Source organism: Carya illinoinensis, chromosome 12 (assembly GCF_018687715.1).
Source record: "Carya illinoinensis cultivar Pawnee chromosome 12, C.illinoinensisPawnee_v1, whole genome shotgun sequence".
In the NCBI taxonomy this organism is placed as follows: domain Eukaryota; kingdom Viridiplantae; phylum Streptophyta; class Magnoliopsida; order Fagales; family Juglandaceae; genus Carya; species Carya illinoinensis.
The window spans coordinates 1,627,242-1,642,842 of record NC_056763.1 but is presented as its reverse complement, the minus strand read 5'-3'; the positions used below and the strand labels follow the sequence as shown (position 1 = coordinate 1,642,842).

Sequence of the window (15,601 nt, the reverse complement as noted above, 5' to 3'; positions counted from 1 at the left end):
TATGGGATGTGTACATATTTTGCTTTTTTAATTTTTCGCTTGGCTAATTATAAGATATAATGATTGTAATTGGATTTTTTGGTTTACACATAAACATGTTTAGAAGTATCTGAAATGATTTTTTATTAATTAATTGAAAATAATTTCAGGTTACATTAATATTTATTTAACCTATTTTATGCATTATTATAGTCGATTCTAAAAGAGTGAACATTTCAAGCATTTATCAATGATTAGAAATTCAAATACGTTATCTCGCTAAAACTCCTTTGCGGCCAAGAACATTAATTTTTAGCAGCGGGTAAACAATTCTTTTGCGTCCCTTTTGTGATCGTCGAAAAGCATAACGTCAACCATTTACCTCTTTACCGTCCAAATCATGTGACGCCAAATCTCTTGACGCAAATAATTTTATGCTTTTTGTTGCTCTCTCTCATATTTGCGACAACTTACATAGTTGCAAATGACTATGTATTGCGGCTCTAAATTACTTGTGCGACCACATACATGTGTCGGGAATGAAAATTTTTTTTGCGGTATATATTTTTACGACATCATCATATCGTCGCAAATAAATACTTTTGTCACTGTATTCAACATTATTTGCGATCCAAAACTCTATTTTTTGCGTCACTGTACTATAACGCAAATAGTCTTGTTTTTGCGACGTTATTTACCTTCGACGCTAAAGTACTTTTGAGAGTGAGTATTATCATCTCCCTTGCGTCGATGTGACACAGATGGAAACAATTATTTGCGTCATAGTTTTGGACTTTTTGCATCTATTTCAAGTGACGCAAAAAGGCAAAATTCTTGTAGTGTGTTTTTTCTAAGAATGTTTCAACTTCTACTCAGAGAGTCTTGCTAGATTTGTGGGGGGTGAAAACTTTTCAGCAATTTGACAAGTACCTTGGCTTGCCTAACTTAGTGGGAAGATCAAAACATCAAGCTTTTGAAGAAATTAAACGAAAATTGTGGGTTAGACTATAGAGTTGGAAAGAAAAATTGTTGTTTTAAGGAGGAAGTGAAGTGCTTCTTAAAGCAATAGCATTGTTACTTCCTACATATGCTATGTCCTTCTTTAAGCTTCCTTTGAGTTTGTGTTGAAAGTTGGAGAAACTGATGGAGAGGTTTTGGTGGGGGCAAAGAGATAATGAGAGAAAAGTTAATTGGATGAGTTGGAAAAGGTTGTGTTTTGTTAAGTTTAGAGGTGGGATTCAAGAATTTTCATTTTTTCAACATGGCTTTGTTGGCTAAGCAAGGTTGGCGTCTTTTGCAAAATGGGGATTCTTTGCTGCACAAAACTTATAAAGCCAAATATTTCCCTAACATTTCTTTTTCTTTTTTTTTTTTTTAAGTAAAATTGGAGTTAATCCATCCTATATGTGGAGAGGGATCTTTGAAGCTAGGAGATGGCTTTTGGATGGGTGTTGTTGGCAAGTTGGAAGTGGGGAAAGTATTAAAATTTGGGGAGATATTTGGGTACTGGGGCATAAATTACTTCAACATGAAATTGATGGTCATATTAGAGGACATCTTGCTATACAAGGAAATGAGACTGTAGAAACTCTTATTAATCATAATACAAGAACTTGGGATATTTCCAAGTTAAGAACTCTTTTCAATCCAATGGTGGTGGATTATATTTTAAAGATAAGGTTGTCTAGTTCTATTTCCATGGATAAGTGTATTTGGACAGGTGAAGCTAATGGGCAATTTAGTGTTGAAAGTACTATCATATGACCTAGAATTCTTTTGGTGGCTATGAGGGAGAGAGCACACTTGATATGCTTGAGAAGAAGATGTGGAAGCAATTGTGGCAGATTAAAGTTCCAAGAAAGATTCAAATCTTTGCTTGGAAAGCTTGAAACATTTTGCCTACTCTTCCAACATTGAGAAAGAAGTAGGTGGCTGTTGAGAATATACGTTGTTTTTGTAGAAATGTTGAAGAAGATGTGGCCCATGCATTATTTTTTTGTCCTCATGTGACTAATATATGGAGAAAGCATATTCCTATGTTGATGCAGGTTGAGTCAAATATGAATTTTTTGGACATTGTGAAATTTGTTTTGTTAAAAGCAACTTAAACAGATTTTACTTTGTTCTTTGTTATCAGTTGAAGCTTATGGCTTAGATGAAATAAAATGCAAATGGAGAAACTTTTGGTGGATCCATTTCAAACTGTGAATCATGCTTTATCTATCAACAAAGTTTTTAATGAGTTAAGTTTATTACCTACTATTGGTAGGAGGAGTTTAGGAGTATGGCACATACCACCGACTGGTTTTCTCAAACTTAATGTGGATGGATCTATATTTGAGAAGGATAGGAAAGTAGGAGTTGGTTTGATATTGAGAGATGCTACAGGCAAGGTTGTTATGGTTGCGAGTACAATGGAAGAGGAAATGGATGGGCTAATACAATTGAATTATTGGCTATTTTAAGAGGTTATAGCTTTGCATACTTCTTGGGATACCAAAATTGATAATAGAGTCCGATTGTTTACTATTAGTACAGGAATTGCAAGCTAGATATATAGGAATCATCTTCATGGAATGGTAATCTGATTAGAGAAGTAAAGGATTTCATTCACAGATTTCCTGAGATCATTGTTCAACATGTGCCTAGGAGTGGGAATGTGATACCTTGTAATTACGTGTATTTAAATTAAATAATTATTGTATTTATTAAGATTATGGGCTTTATTGTTTTAGATTTTAAATGATTACGTGGTATTATTTTACGATTTCTAACTATAAAATTTAATTTAACGTGTTTTCTTGTTATTAAATATTGTTCATTATTTAAATTGCTCATTATTCTGAATTATTTTATTTTATTTAAATTGTTGTTTTGAAATTCGTTTTGTTGGATCAGTTTTGATATCCCGAGTTGAAAAGTCTGCACCTCATTTCTTTCCATTCTTTTTTCTTTTTTTTTTCCTTCTTTCTTTTTTTTCTTCCTTTTCTCTCCTCCCATGCTCCCCGGTGCGATGCTCTCCTCCCTCTCCCCCATTCTTTTTTTTTTTCTTCTCACCTGTGCATTGCTGTGTGCCATTAAGCGTCGTCATTGCCCCTTCCATTCTCTTCTCTATTGGTTGGCGACCATCCCACTCTAATTTCCCCTCAACGTTGCCAATCGCCTCCACACACGGCTTCAAGCCGCGGCCTCCTTGAGTTCTAACGCTGCAGTGGAGCTGCCATTGGTTGCCATTTTTTCACCACATTATCGGCGACCCCCCAGCTACCTAACCCACCCATCCTTAGCTCCAATCCACCACCTTTGAAGCCCATCCATCTCCATTTCTGATTTGTGCATTTTGGCCCTCAACTGCCGCCCACACCACCATCTATGACCAACAACCACCACCATTTGCTTCACCAACATCCCTAAGCTGTTCCATAGCCAATCCAAGTCTTCGTTTGATCCCATTCAAAATTTGGCATTTTTGTGACCCACGACTTATTTCGAAAATACATTGTTACCTCGGTGTGCCACCACATTTAGTGCCATCTTGATCCTCCGAAAATTATATTTTATCACTGTAAGTAATTTTTCAAACAATTTAATGAGATTTGAATATATTTTTGCGCTAACATATTTTCTGCAGTCTGGTTGGTTGTGCCAGACTTTGAGTTTGAGGAGTATGAGGGTCGGGTTGAATTGGAGGATGGTATTGAATTGAATTATGCTTGGGTGTTTTTATATTGTGTTTGGTGTCATGATTTTCTTTGCATTGTAGCATGCATATTCATGTGTTGTAGATGAAAATTGGATTTTCATATGAGAAAGAATTTTGAGTATGTTTATAATGAGTGAATTGAAATGATTGAGATAGAGGAAAAATGAACTGTAGGGATGGTGGTAAATAGGGATAGTAGTAGAGTCCCGTCTGTGATTCCTGCCTATAGTGCTTTGATAGGTATCCCTTGTGGCAACCAAGGGCTATAGCTAGTCACCAGTTGTTTGCAATGAGTGGATTGAAATGAATGAAAATAAGGAAAATGAATTGTAGAGATGGGGCTAAGCAGGGATGGTGGTAGAGTCCTGCCTGTGATTCCTATCTATGGTACATGTGGTAGGGATGATGTTAGTCCCATCTGCGAGTCCTGCCTACATTGGAAGTTGTAGGGATGGTGGTAAGCAAAGATGATGATAGTCTCGCGTGTGATTCTTGCCTATGGTGCACGTGGTAGGATGTTGGTAGCCCCGCCTGTGATTCCTGCCTATAGTGATTTGATAAATGGATATGTTGGGCTAGTTTTTAGGAAAATGACGGTTTATGATTAAATGGATACGAGCACCATTTATTGGGAAAATGGTGGGTTTATGTTTGGGTCATTTTTGGGGAAAATGGCGGATGATATTTAATGTCATATTTTGGGTCAAATGGAATTTTTAGGGTGCATTGAAAAAATGATCATTTTCGGAAAAATGGTGGTCTTTGGCACATGCATGTTTCATCATGTGTACGCATACACGTTGGTTGCATTAATGTATTTTTATCTCTTAGGTTGTTTGATTGGTTATTTACTAAGACTCACAATCTCATATGGTATTTGAACCCTATACTTCCGTTTTATGAAATCGTAGATTTTGATACAGATGTGAACGTTAAGTTTGAGGGATCAGCTCTACCGGAGGAGTGACCTGTGGTCGCTTTTCGTGTTTTGGGATTTGTTTCCCACTTTTGTTATGTATTTTGATTTGTATTATATTTTTATCAGATTACTGTATAACTTTTGAATACATTTTTATTTTGAAAAATATATATTTAAAATTCTGGTACTTAGTTGACCAACTTTTAATTTTTCACTGCGACTTTTTTTGTACACCTTTTGCATGTTGCACAGACCTTGAGTACTTATCGTTGGATTGCGTGAATCGTGTTGTCAGCATTCTAACATCACGATTTCCGCATTTCCGTACTTGGGAGTTGGGGTGTCACTGATGGTATCAAAGCGGTTTAGTTTTGGATAAAATCACATGTCCCGTAGGTGCAGTACTAGAAAATTTTAAAGTTGTAATTTGAAATTATTTTATTTAAAGTATGTTCTTTTATTTGTTTTAATTATTTTATTGTATGCTACTTTAATTGTATTATTTATTTTATTGTATGTTATTTTATTTTATTTGCTTTATTTTATTATATGACAGTTTATTTTATTAGTTTTATTCTATTTTATTTTATGTTATTTTGTTTTATTTTAATTTATTTACTATACTGTATTTTAATTTGTTTTGAGTTGAAAGTGGGTTAAGGGTTATGCTATGGCTAGAAGATGATACGATCGATAATGCCATTGTTAAGTATGAATATTTTGTGTAGTAGACTTGAACTCTTATTGACTTGGTTTGCTATTATAATATCGAGGCTTGTAGGGAACGTCATGGTTTGAGTGATCTCTTTGGGAAAGTAGGAACTAAAGTCACAATTGAGGAGGAGAATAACTTTAAATCACTTTTTCTAATTGAGGTTATAGATTTCGTGGAAAGATGAAATGAGGCTTTAGAATAGGAGGTTGTAAGTTCAACGAGCTTCAAGGATATATTTATGAGAATTTCATCTAAGATTTGAGGCCCTATAGATTTTTATGAAACAAGTTTATGGGATTTAAGGTGGTAGGTTCGACAAGCATTTGAGAGATTAATTAAATTAGAAGTTTTAGATCTTGTTGACTCAGAATTGCAGACTTGAAGGACTGATTTATAATAAGATTTGAGTTTTTAGTTTTGCAAACTTGGTGTGTTAGCTTGATTTATTATGGAGATTTATTAGTCTGTAATCAATAAAATGGGGTTGATCAGAGTTGAATTATTGATATAGGAATTTTCAAGGAGAGTATTTCTTTGAGAATTGAAGGTGTTGATCTAGTTTGTGTATTTCTCTGAGGATTGAAGATGTTGATCTGGTTTGGAAAATGATTGTTATTAGTTCAAGGTTATAGCGGCAGGTTTTAGGATTTGATCCATATCAAATTTAAGGATAATAGATAATGCAAATTCAGGAAATGATTCTTTTTGATTTTGAGGAATATGTGTGATAATTTATGGTTTTGGGAGATTAAGTATTTTCTACCAAAATGTCGTAAAGATTTTCTTGTTAGTAGGTTAAGCTAGCTTGTAATGGATGGTGTTATTTTATGAAGACATAATTTTATGCATTTTGGCGAATTATCAAAATGCGCAACGAAAACGTGATGTTTTGTGATATAGTTGGGAGGTTCAAACCTCGTACCAATCTTAAGGAATCAGTGGTGACTTGCAATTTTGAGACGATACTTGTAATTGGAGATTAATCATTTAGTTGTGCAAGTTATGCTTATTGATGATTAACTTGAGAAGCGGCTAATGGGTTACCAAAGTGTAGTATACAACGAAGGTTTGGAAGTTATAACATAGGAGTAGATTGATGTTAGCATAGATTATCCTCTGAGGCTATTAATAATTGGGATTTCCTAGGTGTTGTATCTTGTATCTTGCCATGACGTTAATGTTTAACTTTACCAATTTCGAGGATGAAATTTCGTTTAAGAGGGGAGGATGTGACACCCCGTATTTAGGTATATTTTAATTAAATAATTATATTTATTAAAATTACAGGCTTTTTTGTTTTAAAATTTAGATAATTTACGTGGAATTATTTTACCACGTAAATTAACAAGTTTTCTTGTTATTAGATATTGTTTATTATTTAAATTGCTATTTATTCTAAATTATTTTATTTGATTTAAATTTCCATTTTGAATTTCTTTTTGTGGGATCAATTTTGAGACCTTGAGTTGAAAAGTTTGGATCTTATTTCTTTCCATGCATTTTTCTTTTCCTTCTTTCTTTTTTTCCTTTCTTTTCTCTCCTCCATTGCTCTCCCACGTGACTCTCTCATCCCTCTCCCCCGTTTGATTTGTTTCCTTCTCACCTGTGTGCCGCCATGTTTTTACACAAGGCTTCAAGCCGTGGCCTCCTTGAGTTCTAGTGCCGTGGCACCACCATTGGCCTCCATATTTTCACCACATCACCGACAAGCCCCCCAGCTATCTATCCTACCCATCCTCAACTCCGATATGCCAGCTTTAAAGCCCTTCTATCTCCATTTTCAATTTGTGCATTTTGGCTCTCAACAGTTGCCCACGCCACCATCCACCACCAACAACCATCACCATTTGCTTCATCAACATCCATAAGCCCTTCCATAGCTAGCCCAAATCTTCATTTATTCCCATTCAAAATTTGGCATTTTTGTGACCCACAACTTATTTCGAAAATACACTGTTACGTCGTTGTGCCATCACCTTTAGCACCACTTTGATCCTCCAAAAATTATATTTTATCACTGTAAGTAATTTTCCAAAAAACTTAATGATATTTAAATATATTTTTACACTAACATATTTTCTGTAGTCTAGTTGGTTGTGCAGGACTTTGAGTCCGAGGAGTATGGGGGTCAGGTTGGATTGGAGGATGGATTGTTTATTGAATTGAATAATGCTTGGATGTTTTTATGTTGTGTTTGGTGTCATGATTTTCATTGCATTATTGCATGCATATTCATGTGTTGTAGATGAAAATTGAGTTTTCATGTGAAAAATAATTTTGGATATGTTTGTAATGAATGAATTGAAAGGATTGAGATAGAGGAAAAAAGAACTATAAAGATGGTGGTAAGCAGGGACAATAGTAGAGTCTTGCTTGTGATTCCTGGCAATAGTATTCTAATAGGTACCCCTTATGGCTACTAAGGGCTATGGCTAGTCACAGGTTGTTTGTAACGAGTGGATTGAAATGAATGAAAGAGAAGAAAATGAACTGTAGGAATGGTGGTAAGCAGGGATGGTAGTAGAGTCCCGCTTGTGATTCCTGCCTACAATGCACGCGGTAGGGATAGTGACAGTTCTGCCTACGATTCTCGCATACAGTGGAAGCTATAGGTATGGTGGTAATCTCACCTGTGATTCCTGCCTACAGTGATTTGATAAATGTATATGTTGGGTCATTTTTTGAAAAAATGATGATTCATGATTAAATGGATACGAGCACCATTTATTAGAAAAATGGTGGGTTTATGTTTGAAACATTTTTCGAGAAAAAGGCTGATGGTATTTAATGTCGTGTTTTTGGTCAAATGAGATTTTTGGAGTGCATTGAAAAAATGATTATTTTCGGGAAAAATGGTGGTCTTGGGCACATGCATTTTCATCATGTGCACGCATACATGTTGGTTGCATTAATGTATTTTTATCTTATGGATTATTTGATTGGTTACTTACTGAGACTCATAATCTCACATGGTATTCAAACCCTACGGTTCTGTTTTATAAAATCATAAATTTTGATACAAATGTGGACGTTGAGCCTGAAGAATTGGCTTCGCTGGAGGAGTGACCCGAGGTCTATTTTCTTGTTTTGGGATTTGTTTCCCACTTTTGTTATGTATTTTGGTATGTATTATATTTTTACTGGATTAGTGTATAACTTTTGAATACATTTTTATTTTGGAAAATTTGTATTTAAAATTATGGGATTTAGTTGACTAACTTTTAATTTTTTGCTGCAATTTTTGTTGTACACCTTTTGCATGTTACACACACCTTGAACACTTATCATTGGGTTGTGTGACCCATATTATTAGGATTCTGGCGTCATGATTATCGCTTTCCATATGTAGGAGTCGGGGCATCACAGGGAATGGGGTGGCTTATTGTCTAATTAGATATGCTTGGCGTGTAGTTGATATTCAAGTATGGTGGGATTTTGTACCTGCTTTTGTTGATTAAGCTCTTTGGGTTGATCAAGTTGCTGTGCATGTAATGATGCTTTTTAATGGAAGTTTGGTTTAAAAAAAAAAAAAAATAATAATAATAATAATAATAATAATAATAATAATAATAATAAAAGAAAAAAACCGAAAAACAAGCACAATGTACAAGCCAACAAGTGCTAGCTAGGCCAAATGAAAGGAGTTAGGCCAAATGTAGGGGTTTGGTGTACAACATTATATTCCTTTTGCCTTTCAATTAGCTAGCACCACTGAATTATCCTCTCTCTCTCTCTCTCTCTCTCTCTCTCTCTCTCTGAATCATTCCCTTTCACTTTGAATCAGCACCAATGCTCCCACAACCTTTCTCATATTCATATAAAACCCAGTGACGAGTAGAAACTAAAGTCTACGAACATTATTGCTTTGTAAAAACAAGCAAAGCATGCTATTTTCAACTGGTCTTTTCTATTAGACGCCCTCTGTTTATATCTTGAGAAAGCATTGAAAAACAAAAAACAAGAATACTGTCCCCAACAGACAACCCAAACAATAATGAGGATGCAGTAAATTATATAAGAAAGTTGCACCAAGTTTCTTGCACGAGAAGGAAATTAGATCATATTTATAAACCTCCAGTTTGGTGAAAGTCTTTTTCAGGACAACAAACATTTGTTAAACCAGATGGAAGAAAATATCTATATGGCTGTGTGGTGATCTGTTATATACCATCATTAGGATCAGTAAGTGAGTAAATGAAGGCCTCGTTTGGTTACACTTACCATCTCATCTCATTTTATTTTCTCTAGTCATTACAACTTTCTCAAACTCACATTCAAAATATAATAAACAATTCAACTTTTTAAAATTTTAAAATAAAAATAATATTAAAATATTATATTCTAATAATATTTTATTCAATTTTCATCTTATATCATCTGTATAATCAAATAACGCTGAAATGAATTCTTAAAAGAAACAAAGTGAGAAGGAGCAGCTGCAACTTTGTGCTTCTTGCCATGCCGATCGACTTCCAGCACATTAATCTCTCTCTCTCTCTCTCTCTCTCTCTCTATGTGCATAAGCTTAATAAGTATCTCACCACACATTCCAATATCAAAGACGAGATAAAGTCTACGTACAGGTCTTCCTCTTCGTCTTCTTCATGGAGGACGACAAAGCAAGTGCTTGACGAAGTCATCCCGTTGGTCAATACTAAACCACTAATACTGAAAAATGGCCACTTTCTACCCATAGCTAGCTAACAACACTGGGTGGGTGATTCTTCACCGAGTTTACGAATACATATGTTTCTGCTTTGGAGGATGATTACTCGCCATGTATAAATATTTGTGTTCATTTATTTTGTTACATGAAACTATGCATTACATCTTCATGAGCACTGTCTTTCATTAGTGGTTTTGTCATAACTGCCTTACATACTCATGGATTCATTTATCCGAATCATAGACTTTGACGTAGAGTTAAACTCAAGAGAGGTGCTTGAGGAAAGGTGACCAACCCAATTAGAGCATTAGACACAGAGGTCTGTCTCTGTCATGGTACTTGTCTGTATTTTTTTTGGAATTGTATATATAATGGTTAGGTGACCAATCATGTTTGGTTTGGCTTGCCCAGTTATAGAAGCAAAATGCTGAAAATATGTATTTGGGGAATAAGTGACATATGGATGTTTGTGTGATTTATGGATTGAACCTATTTATGGTTTAGTCCTTTGGGCCTTCAGTGATTAGTCTTTATGCTGAATTTCTTACTACTTTTGTTGAAAACTAGAAATCTCTCTCTTACACATGCAATTAATTCCTTGTGAACATTGTACGCCAAACCCGGCCTGATTGAAATCATTGGTGTTGCCGACTGGTTGGCATCCTTGACACCATAGATCCTAGTTATGTCCTTTACCGAGGAATGGGATGCCACAAAAAGGATAACGATGGGTCCCGACATTAAGATCGATAGAACCAAAAGATAGAAAAGAGATAATTCTCCACTTGGAGTACTGTGGAGAACCATTAATGTACAAACATTTTACAAATCATAAGACAAAACGACCAGCTTTCTAACCACCCAAATTACTCATATTCATTACAATAGATTTGAGATTTTGTGTCAGTTTGGAATCTGTGACTGCCATGAAACTGTCACTAAAGATACTAAAGATACTATTTAACCATCAGTAAAGTTGGAATATTATCTGAAAAACGTTTGCATGTATACAAATTAAGTTCGAACATAAAGAATACGTTGTTGTTTTAGAGTTCTATACGTTTGAACATGTGTCATTAAACGTGTGAATTACGCATATAGAGCATACTTTAAAATGTATATTTATACATATGAATAGTAGTGTTGGAGTTTATTAAAACGTTAATGGATTTATGTGCAAACGTAATGTTTTAAAAATATATTTATATTGTTTGGCTGAATAACGTTTGGACGTAATGAGTGACATGCAAACGTACTACTGTAGGTTGTTAAAAAAAAAAAAAGATGAAACATAAAAACATTCAAACATTCAAATGAAAAAAGAAAGAAAAAAAACCGGGTTCTAGGTTAATTTAAACCTGGTACCCGGACCGGGTGTATCCGGATTATTTTATACGGGTACTGGTCTTGGTTTTTTCCAGTCGAAACTCCCGGTTAGTTAGATTCTGGACCTGACTGGAAAAAAAAAAAAAAAGAAAAGAAAAAATATAACTCGGATAAACATGCCTAGTTTAGAGGATCTGCATTTTTACTGTTTTTATTTTTTCGTGAAGCAAAAGAATGGGGATCTATCGAATGAGATATCCAAATTAACCTACAAAAGCACCCGGCCTGCCTTTATAGATCGATCACGCTTTACGCAAATCAAAGTAGTGCATAATCTTTTGGACTATTGAATTAACTGCCCTTGTAGCGGCCCTTTCCTTATATATATATATATATTAGGCTTCCTTATTTATATTTGATCTGCCAAGGAAACCCCCAGAAACGTAGCATTCATTTTTCTCTATTTTTTTTTTATTTGGTTTCTAAAAATAATTGTAAAGGAGTTTTTGTTGGGCCTCACTACAACTATATCCCTTTTCCCAATATTAAATTATTAATATATATATATATATATACGATTTGCTTGAAAAAGAAAAAGAATCGGTTACATTGAAAAGATATAGAAGCAACATATATCTTCACAACGAAGGAAAGTACCAATGTAAGGATCATGACTCATCGGTTTCTAAGGAATTAAGAAAGTATGGTCGACTTTAAAACGCTTGCTCGATCGCGGGGTTGTAATGCTGCGCAAACTAACCTTTATGAGTCACCCATCCATTCTTAACTCAAAGCTAATGCTTACTTTCAAAAGAAAAACGCCAGAATTAATGAAGGGCCAAAGTCACCTAAAAAGATCTAGAAAAAAATGGATCGAAGAAAAGTTGCATACATGGGCATGCAGTAGCATTTAGAAATTCATTGAAAAACGTCATGCGCATGCATGGTTCATTGAAAAACATCATGCACATGGTTCAATCACTTTGATATATATGTTTATTTCAACAGATCATGATATATTTCCTCTGAAGGCCGGTTCTTGCATGTGCGATAGGGTACTGGATAACATGGCATACATAAATCCTGAAATATTTAGATTTTTATGGATGCAATGAACTTATATATGCTATATATTTACATTAACTCCTAAATCTGATCAAGCATGTACAGTACTATACGTATCATTTTTTTTTGGGAAAGGATGAGATATTTCTTGATTTGGAAAGGATCCTAATTCGGCTTTGATCAGGACGTAACTTATATATATCATTACTCAATACTCACGGCTCTCACTTTGTTTGTTTGTTTTTTGATCAAATGACGTGGAAATGAACTTTTTTACGGCAAGATTCGCATTGGAAAAAAAAAAAAAATGTAAAGCAAAATTAGATCATATAGCAGCTTCTTTAATGAATTGTCAAACATCACACTGAATCTGCAAATAAGCATGTAATATAGGGCCATTGTCCCAACTTTTGTCTCCTGTATGGCCCACTCTTTCATAAGAAGGAACCCTCTCTCTTTTCTAGTTCTACAACGCATGCATGCCATCTGTTTCCCTCATCATGCAGTACTATAAAATCTAAAAATGGGTTGGCAGTACGTAGGCAAGAATTGAAGTAAATTAGAAGAGGTTTTTTAATTAATTTCCATGGACAAGTTGAAGTTTGCTCGGAATGGTGTAGCCAGACTGCCTCCTGGTTTCCGGTTCCAGCCGACAGACGAAGAGCTGGTCTTCAATTACTTAAAAAACAAGGTCTTCTCATGCCCCTTGCCTGCCTCGATCATTCCTGATCAGATCAAAGTCTGGGAGTACGATCCTTGGGATTTGCCTAGTAATTCTTCATAAACCCAACTGCGCATATATGCTCTGTGTGCATGTGTGTGTGTGTGTGTGTATTAATATCAGTTTTGATAATCTTTAATCTCTCAGCTAGTACTGCTGTTGATTCATAAGCGTGCATGCATGCATTTAAATTCAAACGTACAAACCCGTTAAGCACCAATAAAAAGCAGTTTAGAAATGATAATTCACTTAACTGCATTCATTCGTAAGCTAGCCTGGAGTCCACCTCTCACTGCCTGGAGTACATCTATAGTTCTAGCAGCGAAAGCATCACGACCGTAGCTGATCATTTCCTACATTGACCTGGCCAACTTAGACGTAGCAGCTAGCAGTGCAGCACCACTTCCCCTTTCTTCATTCTTTTTCATAAACTTTAATTTAATGGTTGCTTTAGCTGCTCATTTTCTTAATTGCTAGAATCGAAGTGGCATACCAACATGCTTGCACGATGATTTTAACTTGACTGATCAGTATAATATATATATTATGCATACGTAGGTGGTAATTGGGAGCAAGACATGTACTTTTTCAGCCACAAGGAAGCAAAGTATCAAAACTCAAACCGAACCAAAAGAACAACTAACTCTGGTTATTGGAAGGCAACCGGCTCCGACAAAAAAATCGTGTCTTCTAAAAGGGATAGTGTAATGGGGATGAAAAAGACTCTGGTTTTCTACAGAGGGAAGCCTTCCCAAGGATTTAAAAGCGATTGGATTATGCATGAATACCGACTTGTCGATTCAGGAACTACAGCTTGCATTTTATCACATGACGAGCTACAATATGACAACTCAATTACCCAAGTGAGTAATAATACTTCAATTACAATAGTCTCTCTCGTCACCTACGTACGTACATGTTTGTGGCGCATGCCAAACTAATAAAATTGGGACGTTTAATTTCTTGCAGAATCCTAATTTAGATCAAGCGGAAAATTGGGTTCTCTGTCGTATATTTTCGAAGAAAGGAATTGGTGTGAAAAACAATGACGGGGTTATTAATCAGGCCTCATCGGACGACAAAGTCGAGAATTTCGGTCCTACTGTTTCTTCAAGTACTACTGATCATTTGGGTACCCAAACTGTTTCTTCAAGTTCTTCGTCATCTTCGAGTTCCCAGTAGTATCAGGACTCGTGACTCGCTGATCATCAGGTTGATCTCTAATTCAAGTATGGAGTAGATTTATCATCATGTAGAAGACAGTGCGCTATTTTTCACTAATCTTGATTTGTCAATGCTATATATAATATATATTTATATATATTAATTAATTACAAAAAGTAGATTTAAAAAAATCCATAAAATCTAGTACTTAATTTCAAGGGCCGGCATTAATTAGAGTGAATATCAAGGTGGCGGTTGCCCTCACTGTCTACCCTTGATATTCGCAAGCCGACATCAATTAGAGTGAATATCAAGGGAGCGAAAATTAAAGCATAGGAGGCGAAGGAAACTCAAACTGTTTCGTCAACTCCTACACGTGCCGACTGCATATATATAGTACTATGTATTAATGCTCAGCTTTATGGCGAAGGTATTGATCTCAGATTCCAAACTTTATCCAAGATGTACTTGTCCAATCGAAAGTCCACGCATTTAATTCATCTAAAATAACCAACGTGCTGCGAAAGGTCCGAAACCATCCCCAACTAAAATAATTGCACTGACAACTTTCAACTCGAGAAGCTACTAGACTTGAATCATGTCCATCGCCTCATTTCTAACTAGCATTTGTTATAGCGGCTATTAGCGTATGTGCCTCTAATGTAAATAACGCCACTCAGCAAACCATTGCATGCACAGCACAGCATGCCATTGCACCTTCAGAAGAATTGCAACAGAATGAAAATAATCATTGCAGAGTACAGTTGTAGATAAAATCCTCTACTGTGATGTAACAAACTATTATTCTTTGATTCCCTTGTAAAGTCTATATATAGACCACTGGTTTACTTAATGAGAGGTGTGGAAGAATTTTTAATTCCTTCTATTCTGTTTTCCTAATATGGTATCAAGAGCCCTTCGACTTAAGCCACACTCTCTGATTCATGGCCACCTCTTCCTCTCCTTCCTCTCCCTCTATCCCCTCTAATTCTTTCTCCCATATAGTCACCACCAAACTTATTATAGAGAATTATCCTCTTTGGAAGGTTCAAACATTAGCTTAGCTGTGCGGTTAGGACTTGTACTGCTATATTAATGACATTCTACCAAGTCCTTCTGAATTTCTAGCTATACTCCTAGTCAACCCCACAAACCCAACCCTGTTTATTCTCTTTGGAAACGCACAGACCAACTGGTCTTATGTGTGCTATTTTTCTCTCTCTCAGATTTCATTTTGGGTCATGTCCTTTCTTCCACCACTGCCTGAGATCTATGGAACTCCTTGGCCTCCATGTTCTCATCTCATTCCCAAGCCAAAGAATTTCAACTTAGGTTCCAGCTTA

General features: G+C 35.5%; 1 protein-coding gene across 1 annotated transcript; it reads left to right on the top strand.

The window, feature by feature from the left end:
- The first annotated feature begins 12,878 nt into the window (after positions 1-12,878).
- On the top strand, positions 12,879-14,375 carry LOC122290083 (NAC domain-containing protein 83-like). Its single transcript, XM_043097619.1, has 3 exons — positions 12,879-13,143; positions 13,653-13,957; positions 14,064-14,375. The coding sequence occupies exons 1-3, from the start codon at positions 12,960-12,962 to the stop codon at positions 14,274-14,276; spliced, it is 702 nt and encodes a 233-aa protein (XP_042953553.1). The 5' UTR covers positions 12,879-12,959; the 3' UTR covers positions 14,277-14,375.
- Positions 14,376-15,601: the final 1,226 nt, after the last annotated feature.